The sequence below is a fragment of the Pagrus pagrus genome (genome assembly GCF_965226575.1).
Source record: "Pagrus pagrus genome assembly, chromosome: 24".
Taxonomy (NCBI): domain Eukaryota; kingdom Metazoa; phylum Chordata; class Actinopteri; order Spariformes; family Sparidae; genus Pagrus; species Pagrus pagrus.
This window is the reverse complement of record NC_140206.1, coordinates 19563252-19576044: the sequence shown is the minus strand read 5'-3', so window position 1 is coordinate 19576044 and position 12793 is coordinate 19563252. Positions and strand designations below refer to the sequence as shown.

General features: G+C 42.6%; 1 protein-coding gene across 2 annotated transcripts in view; it reads left to right on the top strand.

Annotated features, from left to right (window-relative positions):
- Window positions 1-417: 417 nt before the first annotated feature.
- The window catches only part of creb3l1 (cAMP responsive element binding protein 3-like 1), a 72034-nt gene continuing 59658 nt past the window's right edge, over window positions 418-12793 (top strand). For both annotated transcript variants that reach the window (XM_084347537.1, XM_084347536.1), the window contains exon 1: window positions 418-795. In XM_084347537.1, the coding sequence (XP_084203663.1) occupies window positions 685-795 (111 nt within the window). In that variant the 5' untranslated portion in view covers window positions 418-684. The remainder of the gene's footprint in view (window positions 796-12793) is intronic.

Sequence of the window (12793 nt, the reverse complement as noted above, 5' to 3'; positions counted from 1 at the left end):
GCACAGAGGGAAACTCTGCTCCAGACTGCCCCAGCTTTTTTCTTGGTTTGCTCCTTCATACCACACAACACAAGACACACTATTCTTCACTCATTGACACACACTTCTACCTACTGACTAACTGACTGCCACACCTCACAGCATTATTGATCCTTTGAGTTAAGCACAGTTTACCTCTGGTGTTGCCTCCCACCACATTCGCCACATTTGTCATGGCTTTGAGCCGGTCGTGACAGTGTGTAGTTACTTTCCACAGCTGTTGACAATAGTGCTATATTTGAAAGATAGCATTTGCTCTAAATTGGATAGTTTTATATTTTGTTTTGGGCGTGCAAGTTATTTGACGCCACTGGGCGGGGCTTTACTGAATATTCATTGGCGCGAGGGGGAGACAGCGCACGCGAAGAAGGACGCAGTGCTGCACGCATACAGCTGGATGGATAGGGACGTCTTCTCCACAGCTGTTGAAGGATGTAAATTTTCGACATTGTACAAGTTTGTCACTAAAAGAAATCAGCAGCTGAACCCAGGTCGGTTTGTATATAAGCTTTTAAGTAACGCCGAGTTTAAACACAGCACGCGACAGCTTCGTTTAAATGAGTTCCTTTTAAGATTTGCGTTCACCGACAGTCCAGATAGCTACTGGCCATCCGTCCAGTTAGCTGTAAACAGACACAGAAAATCATGATGGAGTCTATCTTGGACAGTTTGACAGCAGAGAAACTCTATCCGTCCGGAGGAACCAACCTGTTGGACCTGGAGGAACTCAGCGATGGAGATTTCCTTACTAATGTGGTGAGTTCTCGGGTATATAGTATTACATTAGCCGGACTTTACGTAGCTTCTCATTGTTGTCACCTGTGTGAATTCACAGTGTACATATTCATTAGTATAAACTATCCAGTCGTGCTGTAACTCTCTGCTGGAAGTCAGCTGTATGCATTTTAAGTCCCTTAAATCAAACGCACATCTGTCTGTTCCGCCCGGAGCCGGACCTCAGGAGGGCGGTGTAGTTAGATCCTGACTGACATCCGGGGCTCGTGCGTATGAGTGTGCCCGATAATGTAAACCAATATGTGAAACTGGGAACAACAACAGAAGCTGGCGAGTTACTCGTTAACTTGTGTGTGCAGGTTTTGCAGTTCTCAGCAGCACACCTGACTATGAATGTTGAATGTGTGTGTGTGTGTGTGTGTGTGTGTGTGTGTGTGTGTGCACGCCCGTGTGTGACGGGGCATGCCCTGAACAGTATCTGGCTTGTGCACAGCTGGTGTGTATGTGTGAGACTATTGATTGAAAAGTGTTTAGCAAATGCGTTGGCCACATTGTTCCTAATTACGTTTCAATGAACTCTTAAAGTGTTTGTCATAATTAAACCTTAATTAGAATTAAGGCATTTTTCTTGATTAACTCCCAATTAGCTTAGACAATAAGAAATGCCTTGATTGCTGTAACTCAAGTCTTGTTTAAGTCAATTAACTGATTATTTGTCTTACAGAAAATTAATTGTCAACTCCTGTGATAATAAATTCATTTATAGGTGCAATGTGAGAACATTTTAAGATAACACATTTCACAAAGTTATCAACAGAGTGTGAAGAAATAACAGATTTGATGTTATGTATAGGACATCTATGTATTACGTTGCAGATTTGTCTACTTAAGTTAGCATGCTAACCAACGTGCCCTGGCCCGTCCTGTCTCATAATACCACTTTGTACCTCAAGAGGCGATAGCAATCATTTGCTCCATGCCAGCATTCCCTGCTGGGTCCCTCCCACCTTGGGCCTAAATATCTCCTCCCCCTGAGTGTCCAAATGTCTTCCGTTAGCAAACAATACCAACACTCCCATGATTCGCCAAGCTCCCAGGCAGAACGCTAACCCATAGGCTAACAGAGTGAACAAGCTAACAGCAGCTACAGTTTGAAGCAGTTAGCAGTTACACTGCTGTCTATTAGTTTGAAGAATGACCAACAGCTTGCCAATTCTTACAGATTACAGAACCCTCACAGTAAAATGGCATAATTTCACTTGCTCGACTTCTCAAATACTTACTGTGGATACCCTGATTAAATATTTTTCACCCAGCTCAGTGCTTCTGCACAGAAATCACACACACTATTCTCGTGCACATAACTCAGTGTTGTAAAAGTCTCCTGAGGTGACATATTTGAGACATAGGGTACATACACAGTTCAACTGTTGCATGAATAATCAGCAGACAGTTAAAGCTCTCCATCCTCTGCATCAGCCAGCCTGACATCACCAAACCTCTCAAAATATCCTTGTCCAAAAACAAAAGGTTACGGGGGGACAACAGCTGTGTATCGTCTCCAGTAACACCTGAGACAGTGCAGTTTTATTTCAGGGGGGAGGGAGAGCTGTGGCTGTAATGGGCAACAGGATGTGGCAGAGCAGAGTCATGCTAGTTATCAATACAATAATGACCTTGTTAGTTGAAGAAGTAAAAGGATAGGAAACACAAGTACATGAAATGTGACATTATTCTAGGCAAATAAGCTGTTGTTTTTTCCCCCCCCCAGTTTAGGCAGGAGGACTGTACATAAACAAAGTCAAATCTAATTGTGATGAGTGAGCATTGGCACCTGACCCTAATGTCTGACAATGTATTCCTCCTCCTCCCACCCTTTTCCCAAGTGAACTGCTGGTGTGCCGTGCAGCTTTAGCTACAAAATGCCAAAAGTACACTACTGTGCCGTCTGTGCATGCCAGGCTTGACCGAGCTTTGCACTCTTAATTCACAGAACCAGGGTGGAAAGACTGCTGCACAGTTAAATGTAAATGTTCCAATATCAGTGTGAGCTGGGCTCTTACTTTTTTCAGTTCCATTACGAACTGCCTCTTTTTTTCACTCTGTGTCATTCCCTCTCTTCTGTCTTTAAACGAGGCAGGTTATTTGAAGCAGACCTTTATTCTAGTCAGTGAGTCAGCCGAGCAGTCTGCTTGTGGTTTACACCCCCCCGTCTTTGTTCTAAATAAAGTAGTCCACTCTGCTGTGAAGCCACTAGGCTGGGCTGTACCACTGAGGACATGGGAAAGGACAGTTGATTAGCTGCAACACAGACTGGCACACTTATGCAGTCTTTAGGGCAGTGAATGGCCTAATTTTGTCTCTAATCTCTGCTCAATCTATAATTTGCAGTTGTGTTGTATGCACAGGTGTTGATGATGAGTCAGAAGCCTCCTTCTGTCACTCATGAATGAAGTGTGAGAACTACAGAACGGTCAGTGTCATCATGGTTATCTGTGAATTCATCTTTTTTCTCCATCCCCGATTTTATGTTCATGATGTGTTTGAGGAAAACAGCACACAGCGCAAGTGTTATTGCTAGTTTCAGATTGACGCAGTTGCCATTTTAACACCAAGCGCCCAGGTTGTGTAAGTAGCAATGTACCTGCGCCCCTCGGAGTGTTGGTGCATTGCTGGCGCACTGCTATCTTGAGGCAGCTTCACGCCAAACTATTTTACCATATGAATTTGGGCTGTGTGTGTGAGCTTTTGATGTGTAGAAGAACACAGAACATAATTAACATGAAATACTAACCGATCCTGTTGGCGAGTCAGGAGTTTAAAATAATCACTGAAGTTTATGCCACTGTTTCTCATTCGCAAATGCACATGTTATGGGAGAAATAGGAGGATAAGGAGGATCCCTGCAGATGTCATCAATATTTTCTTCTTTGAAGATGTATTTCCCCCACCTGCATCCTACACGCTGTGAATCAGAATGCTAATTTTTATGACCCGTCCCGCCTGATCCACAGACTGACTATGCGCCATAGATTGTTTAAATAGGGCACTAGGACTGATCATTTGGCTTTCGGTCACCCATGATGATTAATTTAAATTATAAACAATTATAATAATTACAGTTATTTACTGTCTTTATATATGGCCAGCAATAATATATAAAAAACCTAATGTAGCTGCCAAAATAAGCCTAATCCAAGGGGTGATGAACTCTCGACTCACATTTGTCAGATTCCTTTTTTTTCTGTTTCACTCTTTTACTTAATCCACAATGATGATGTATTTTTTTCAGTTTAAACCTGCATTAACTGATTTGATTGGCCATGTTGGAGCATGGGAAAGAAGAAGAATCCAACCCCATATTTTATTAACTTACAAAAATGTATAAGGCGAGGTTGTTCTGAAACAGTGACCAATTTTTAGATCAACAGTACAGTGGTACATTAGCATTAATTTGAAATCACAGGTAATATCTATAAACAGATATCTGCACGATTGCAGAAAATGTAGGCAAGAGACAAGATTTTTGGTATTGGAAACCCTCTGGTTTCCATTTGTAGCTTGAGGTCAGGACCAATTACGCATGCAATAGGGGCAAAACAGTGAAATGCAATCAAAGAACTAAAATGTATGTATATAAAATGACCCAACTAGAGTTGGGTAGGTTTCCGGCTTTGCCGGTACAGTGTCAGACTTGATGTTATGCCAACCAACTGAAGCCAGTATTGTCAGGTGTAGGTGGAGGGAGCTAGAGACTCAGATAGTCGCTTAGCTCAGTGCCACACGGTGGTGTCTCCTTATGTTTTGTTGTGATGTACTAGAGTTAAGAGTTATGCAGTGCACACAGAGCTGTCTAGGCAATAACTTTATGCAATAAAATACAGTGTAATTAGAAAGAAAAAAATAAACCTAAGAATTTGAACAGCCTTATAGTAAAGCCTTTTGATACAAATAAGTCTTTAAAAGTGATTGAGTAACTGATGTAGCCAGCCATAGTTCCTAAGGCAGGCTTTGTAAAACATTTACAGGGATGTGCTCTGCAAAACTTACAAGTTTCCCATACACAACAAAAATGTAGCAACAAGTAAAGAAATAAAAAGACAATGTGTCACAGTGATTCTGACGGATTGTGGTCCCGCTACACTTTAGTTCATGGGCTTTCATTATGTTCCACTTTGGGCAGCAGGGTCACCTGCAACACCTAGTGGTAAAATTTGATATTTAGGGCACATCAAAGTATCCTTGCGCAAGATACTGAACCCCAAATTGTTCCTGATGAGCAGTAGGCACCTTGCATGGCAGCTAGGGTTGGGTATCGGTTGGGTTTTTTCTGATACCGGTTACTACTCGGTATTTTTTAAACGGTTCCGGTGCTTAAACGGTACTTGAACCGGTACTTAAAAATGCACACACTTCGTCAAAAAAACAATGCCCTTTTATTTCCAGAGCCAAATTGAAAACAATTAACTTAAAACATTATAAATACAACATAAAAATAAACTATTATTAAATAAAAGTCACACAATTTACATAATATCAGATACAACAATACTGTATCGAAAAATATAATAATGGAGATTAATGAGGAGCTCCATCTTAAAACTTCATCGGCATTACTTTATTATTATTTATTACTACTTTATATTACAGCGTTACTTAGGCTACCCAAGGAAGAAAGGCTGCTGTCATCGTCATCTGTGATGTCCATCACACTGGCAGCAGGACTGGGGCTTTCTTCACGAAGTCCGGGTCCGGGAGGCGCAACACTGGCGGGAGCAGCGGCGGCCGTGGATGTGCTTGGCACTGGGTCGCGGAGTTTGTCAAACACGGTGCACAGTTCGGCTTTTAAGTACACGCCGTGTGTCGCCAGGTGTTTCATCAAATTTGACGTGTTACCCCCCTTGCACGCAATTGTTTTGCGGCATTTATTACAGATCGTGGAGTCTCCATCCTTAATGAAGCCAGACTTTTGACCGTCTTCCTTTCGGCATCTTGTTGATCCTCTCACGTTCTCATCAGCGGCACCGAGCAGCGTCACTGACATCATGCGCAACACGTGCGACGTCGGTGCCGTCAAGTGCGGCACCGAAATGAGGCACCAAAACTTTTGTTTTTATTCGGTCCAGCTACTACCGTTTACGTCGGAACCGGTTCCATAGTCATACTGGGTTTTGGTACCCAACCCTAATGGCAGCCTTTGCCATCATTGTATAAATGTGTGTGTGAATGGGTGATGTGATAAGTGTTGTAAAGCACTTTGAGCGGTCAGTAGACTGGAAAAGCACTATAGAAATGCAAGTCCAATTACCATTTAATGTTTTGGAGAAGCGTAGAATAGAGAAAGTGAATCTGGTGCATGCCTATTTTGCCCATTCAGAGAGTGCTACTGTTCATGTGCAATTTTGGCTTAAACTCGCCATTCAGACAAAATCTGGGGATGAACACTGGTAATACAGTGTCAACTACAGTCTGTTTTTGTTCCAAAGATGGTTAGAACTTTCAACCAACCAACCAAACTTTTAATAAGGTGTGTTTCATGTTGCAGCACAGCAGAGATTTATACACTTCCTGCTTTGTATTTTGTTTTCCATCTACAGTACGTGTGCCCTGTTAATAACCAGTGGGAAAGACTCAGTGTAGATAAGAAATAAGATTGGGCATCACAGAGCTGATGTGGCGATAGCTTAAAGGCTCGGTAGGCAGCAATCCTAGAAAAAAGGTGATTGTTGAGTCTACACGGGTCTCATCTCCTCAGCTCTGACCCGAGCTCCTCCCACCAGACAAGCACGGGCATCTGATGCACGCGCTTCATACACGTACACACAAACACAAATCATTTGTAGCTATACTTCTGGGATAAAATGCGTTACCCCCATGTCGACAAGAGGCAATACTGAACAGTGCTGAATTAGTTCATAAGACGGTCGCGATGTGTTAGTGACTCTAACGTAGCAACATAAACTTGATCTTGTATTAGCAGCAGCCGTATGCCTTTGGCTACGGTTAGCAGAAGGCTAACGTATTAGCAACTTCCGACAATGCGTTATCGGTAGCCGCTGTCACCTGGCTGTTTACATGGTAAATCAGCCCACACAACCAATCCTCTTCTTAGATTGTTTTGCACTGAAGCAAATCTAAGAAGATTGCGATTTCCAACCGTGGAATCGCAATCTTTCCTGTCTGGTTATCCGCCATTGCTGCAGACTGGGTTTCCACCGAAGAGACATGAACGCGCATCTGCTTTAGTAGAACAGCCAATCACAGGGCTTGCTCTCTCAGCTGCTCTGTGATTGGTCAAAGTCTTCCGTCATGGGCCAGATTCTTTGCAGGCTGAAAACAGAGCCTAGAGGAGGCGCAGAGGTCTGTTCTTCTCTCACATCACTTCATTTACATTATCCCCAAGGTTATTATGGAAGTTTTTGCCCAATATTGCCAAAAATAAGCTGCCTACCGAGCCTTTAAGAAAAAACATATTGACAACCATCAGCTGGACCAGTGGCTAGTGTTGTCAAAAATACTTATATATAAATAAATATTGATTCCGAATATTTGAAACTTTTTCAATACTGGTTTTTCACAGTATCAATACTGATACCAGCTTTGCTTCTTTCGCTCTCCCTCCTCTCCGACAGCGAGTTGACGCACACCGCTGCAGCGTTCACACAGGCCCGCCTCCTCTGACTCTTCTGACTATGGTCAGAAGTAAATTACCTTTAATGCTATTGTGCTTAACACACAGTACACAAGCCGTGTCATATTTATCTTTTGATAAAAATAAAAAGTGTTACACCCTTTTAGTGTCAAACATATAAGGTTACAAGGTTACACGGTAAATGTATTGGCATTTTTTAAAACACAAGGGTTTAAAAATACAAAACTATGTTTGAGTCCTTTTTGCTACATCTATTTTAGAAAATGGAGTGTTGATGATGAATTGAGGAGTCTCACAGCCTAGGGAATGAAGCTGCTCCTTAGTCTGGTGGTATGGCAGCAGATACTTCTGTATGTATTACCAGACGGCAGAAGGGTGAACAGACTGCGGCTGGGGTGGGTGTTTTCTTTTACTATCATTTGGGCACTGTGCAGACATCTCATTTCACCGATATCGCTTCATCGGTTCATATGTGTGCTGGAAATCCTTGAAAATTCTTGGAATTTAATGTGTTTTCAAGGTAATTCTAGTTCATTTCATAATAAATCGCTATCTGACTGAATAGCTTTTTACATAAAGAAATACAATTTGTCGGAGAGAGCCTAATTGTTTACCTTTCACATAAAATTAAGGCAGCTCTGCTGTCTGCGTGTGTGACTATAGTGTGTGTGTGTGCCAGTCTGTTTTGATGTGTGACCCCGCCCCTCTGATGCCACAGTTGAGTGGGAGATGAAAACATGCCAGGAGGTAGCCATTTTACCGAGTGTTGGCTCAAAAGCAACAAATACAAATCATGGCTAAGAGGACCGCCCAAGCATAACCTAATGAAAACGTTAGTTCCTTTTCACAGCTGAAAATGTTTGTAAAAATAATCAGTTAGGTGTATTCAATGTCAGAAAATTGTGTAGATCACAATTTCCTAAAGCCATAGGTTCTGCGCTAAGCTCTGTCCAATTGATCTTTATTTTTCTGTTGATCGACGTATTGATTTATTGATTAATTGTTGCAATACTACATTAAACTTAAATAATGGTGGGAGTTTTTAAGTATTAAAGAAGGAAGAAACTTGTCAGAGACTTTTTGCTCCAGTTGGGACTGATTTCCTCCAAGATGTTTGATAAATACAGACCAGAACAGGGATTGATTATGTGCAAAAGTATACCAGACAAATACATTGGTAACTGCAATGGTAACCACTGTAAATACAGTCACTACATTGACATTTGAAAAGCTGTCTATTGTAATCAATTAATTGTGGAAGTTACGGGGCTTCAACATTTTTCAGGCCAAGACCCCTTGGCTGATAGAGATATGAAGCAAGGACCCCCTCCTACATATATTATATAAAATTATTTGCATAATAAACTGGGCATACAATAATATAAATCTAACTGTGCAGTATGTTTCAATAACATGTAGTTAGCCACATGTTCTCATCCCAGATCATCAAAATGATGCTGCTACTGTATGTCACATCCCTTTAGTGTGGGATGCGCAAAGCCTTCCTGCCAGAGAGCCTTATGCTTTTGCTGTTAATGATTCTGAAGTGAGAAGATTTGACATCAGTGAAAATAATTTTATTTACAAAAAAGCACATACATTCAGGACGCCCTCACAATTGGCAATCGGTACCGTGCCCAAGCATGTTTGACCCCCAAAGTCATGTTTGTTTGACTAGCGTGAGTGCTCCGACCGTGCTCAAGCATAGTACACTTTCTTGGCCCAGGCACGGTTGGAAGAGGTGTGCTTCGGCATGGTACGGTTGCTCATGCACGAGCACAAGCAGGATGCACAAAGAGCTAACCGTGCTCATGCCCGGTTGGGGCTGCAGCAATCTGTGTGCAGGCCAGCGGGGGTACTGGGGAGCCAAGTGTGGGTCCGCCCTCAAACACACATGCACAAATTAAGATCAAGCAATGACAATTTAAGTGCAAGTTGTGAGTTGTTCACTGTTTATTCTATTTGATTATTTTCTACTATGTTCTAGTTAACGTTTGTAAAAAATTAGACTAGAGAAAAAAAAACTCTTCGTAGATATTTGGACCACAGAGCCTTTCACTGATAAACACCCACGTATACACACACATTTTTTCCTTTATCCATGTAATGTTTTTTTCCACATTTATATTATGTTCATTCTGTTCTCCTCCTTCTAATATTTTCTCTGTCCATATTCTAAACTTCTCTATTCTCTTTTACTCTGTTCTACTCATTCTATTCTACCCTCCATTCAGACCCTGCACTCCAGCTTTAAAAAGACTCGCCCATCTCATCTGCATGCTTGTTGTGGATTGGCTGCCGAGCAGCCAGATGGAATGTGAGCAGGCATGCAGCAGTGTGTGGTGTGTGTATTTGTGTGTGTGTGTGTGTGTGTGTGTGTGCGTGTGTGTGTGTGTGTGTGTGTGTGTGTGTGTTTGTGTGTTTGACTGTGAAGGAAAAATACTCATCTCCTCTTTTACTGAGAACTATAGCTGTCTTCACTTCTGTCTCAATACACACACACACACAATGCCTCCTCTCTCACTCTCAAAGGTTGTTCAAGTGAAGCCAAACACAGCCAAACCACTGCAGCCACCCACCACCACATGAAGCCAAATACAGTGGAGAACATTGCCATTTTCTTATCTGTGGTAGGCAGGATTGTAGCAACTGCAATTTCATTTTACACTGCAATAAAACCTCCATCTCAGCCGGTCATGTAGTCTTTTTTTGTTGTTGTTACATTAAATGTCTTATTTAACACCAGTCAGTTAAAAAGTCTTCACATGGACTGGTATTATCATAAATGAGTGTAAAAGAGTGACAATATATTTCACCTGCTTATTATTACTATGAAGTAACTATGAAGATTTTTCTTTTTAAAATATTTTTTAAATGAAAAGATTACACTAGGGTTTTTGCATGTTTAACCTACTTTGCTATAATGTAGCTAATGATTATTCTGATTTTTGATTAAGCTGTAGATTCATTTTTCATAAATCATTTTGTCTATAAAATTGTGGGAAATATGTTAATAATTTCCCACATCCCGAGATCTGCTGTTTTGTCCAACCAACAGTCCAAAACCAAAAGATATTCAGTTTATCATGTGTGACAAAGAAAAGAATCAAACCCTTTTCTACAAGTGAGAAGCTGCAACCATCAAGGTTTTTGCAACCCTGCTTGTCTATTAGTTAATAATACAAATATACATTTTCTGTCAGTTGATTAAATGAATAACCATTGCTGCTCTACTCTTATAATTTCCCAGATGATATAAAGTGTTGGGATCTTTTCAGAAACTGTAATGGAATGAGTTCAACAAAGGGAAACAACATCAGAAGCAAACTTATATTTACTCATATAAGTAACTTATATTACTGAGTCCAAGTAACTCACTGTCCACCACAGATCACAGCCATGAGTCCTACCCAATCCCAGTCAGGACATCTAACCGGAGAAGATTTCACCGGAGACCCATTGCTTGAGGCTGTAACCCAGCCAATCTCTGTTACCCAACATTCTCCACCGGTACTGAACTTGAAGTACTAGGGGGGCTATGAAATTGCCAGTCTGCAGTCAAGAAGACGGATACCATTTCAGCCTATGCCTCCCTGCAGACTCCACTTCCTGGCCCTTACGGAGACCTGGATCACGCCAGAAAACACTGCCACTCCAGCTGCCCTCTCAACTGCCTACTCATTCTCACACTACCCGAGACAAACAGATCGAGGAGGAGGAACTGGACTCCTCATCTCACCCACGTGGTCCTACCAGGTCCTTACCCTCGACCACCTACCCAGATCTGCATTTGAATTCCAGGCTGTCTCTGTCACCCTTCCTTTCAAGCTCAACATTGTGGTCATCTATCTGCCTCCCGGTCCTCTCTGCGACTTCTATGATGAGATGGACGCCCTCCTAAGCTGCTCCCCTGATGATGGCACACCACTCGTCCTGGGTGACTTCAACATCCAACCAGAGAAGCTGCACTCATCTGAATTCATCAGCTTCTTCTCCACATTTGACCTCACACTCTCCCCCTCTCCACCCACCCACCGGGCCGGGAACCAACTTGACCTTGTCTTCACAAGGTCCTGTAGTTCCTCGGCACTCTCTGTTACCCCGCGACCACCACTTTGTCGCTTTCTCTCTCCCCTTTAAGTCCACCACTTTCCTTGCCCCTACACCTTGCACGGTCACCACCCGCTGCAACCTGAAATCCCTCTCTCCCTCCACTCCCTCCTCAATTGTTCTCTCCTCACTACCATCCACAGAACAATTCTCTCTACTGTCCACCGAGGAAGCCTCCTCGACTCTGTTATCCTCCCTCTCCTCCTCTTTAAACGCTCTCTGTCCCCTCACCTCCCGACCAGCACGATCATCTCCCCCCCGCTCCCTGGCTGTCTGAATCACTGCGAACCAACAGATCGGTGTTACGAGCAGCAGAGAGAAAATGGAAAAAATCACAGCATCCTGATGACCTTGCTCACTACCACCACCTCCTGTCTGACTTCACATCAACTGTTTCAGCAGCCAAATCTGCCTTCTACCTGTCAAAGATCAACTCCTCTGCCTCCAACCCCAGGAAACTATTCTCCATGTTCTCTTCGCTCCTCCATTCCCCCATCCTTTAATACCCACGTTGCCACGTGCATCTCGGAATGCTTGGACAACTGTGCATCATCTCAAGCTCAACCTTAGTAAAACTGAACTCCTCTTCATCCCGGGGAAAGACTGCCCTCACATGGACCTGTAAGTCACTATCGAGGACGTCACAGTATTCCAAACACTGGTCAGACCACACGCCCCAGCGTGAGCACTTCGCTCTACTACATCAGCTGGCCGGTTGGTACCGCTATCGCTAAGAGCAAACAAAGGCCACTCAGCAAAGTCATGACTCTTCTCTGCTCTGGTGCCCCAGTGGTGGAACGAACTCCCGACCAATGTCAGGACAGCAGAATCACTCGCTATTTTCCGCAAAAGACTCAAGACTCACTTGTTCAGACTTCACCTCGACCCCGCATAGCATGACTCCCTCCCCACAAAAAAATGGCCTGATTTAAAACAGGAATCCTTACATCTGAGTCTCAGAAATAGTTGTGAATTTGATTTATATGAATGAAATACCCTGGAATAGAAGTCATGGTTTGGTCTACAGAAGAAAAAAAAAATTGAAATGTATAATACATTTGTCAAGCATCTTCAATGTCTTGCCATTCACATATCATACAAAAGAGGAGCCAACAGAGTCCTCTTTGTATCCATAACTCTTTCACGGTACAATGTCAGCTTGTTATGCTAACCCAAGCACATATTGCTAATGGCATATGGCTAAAGTTTCCAGGTCTAACTTAAATTTGTCATTATGTGCATCACTCACATTAGTGC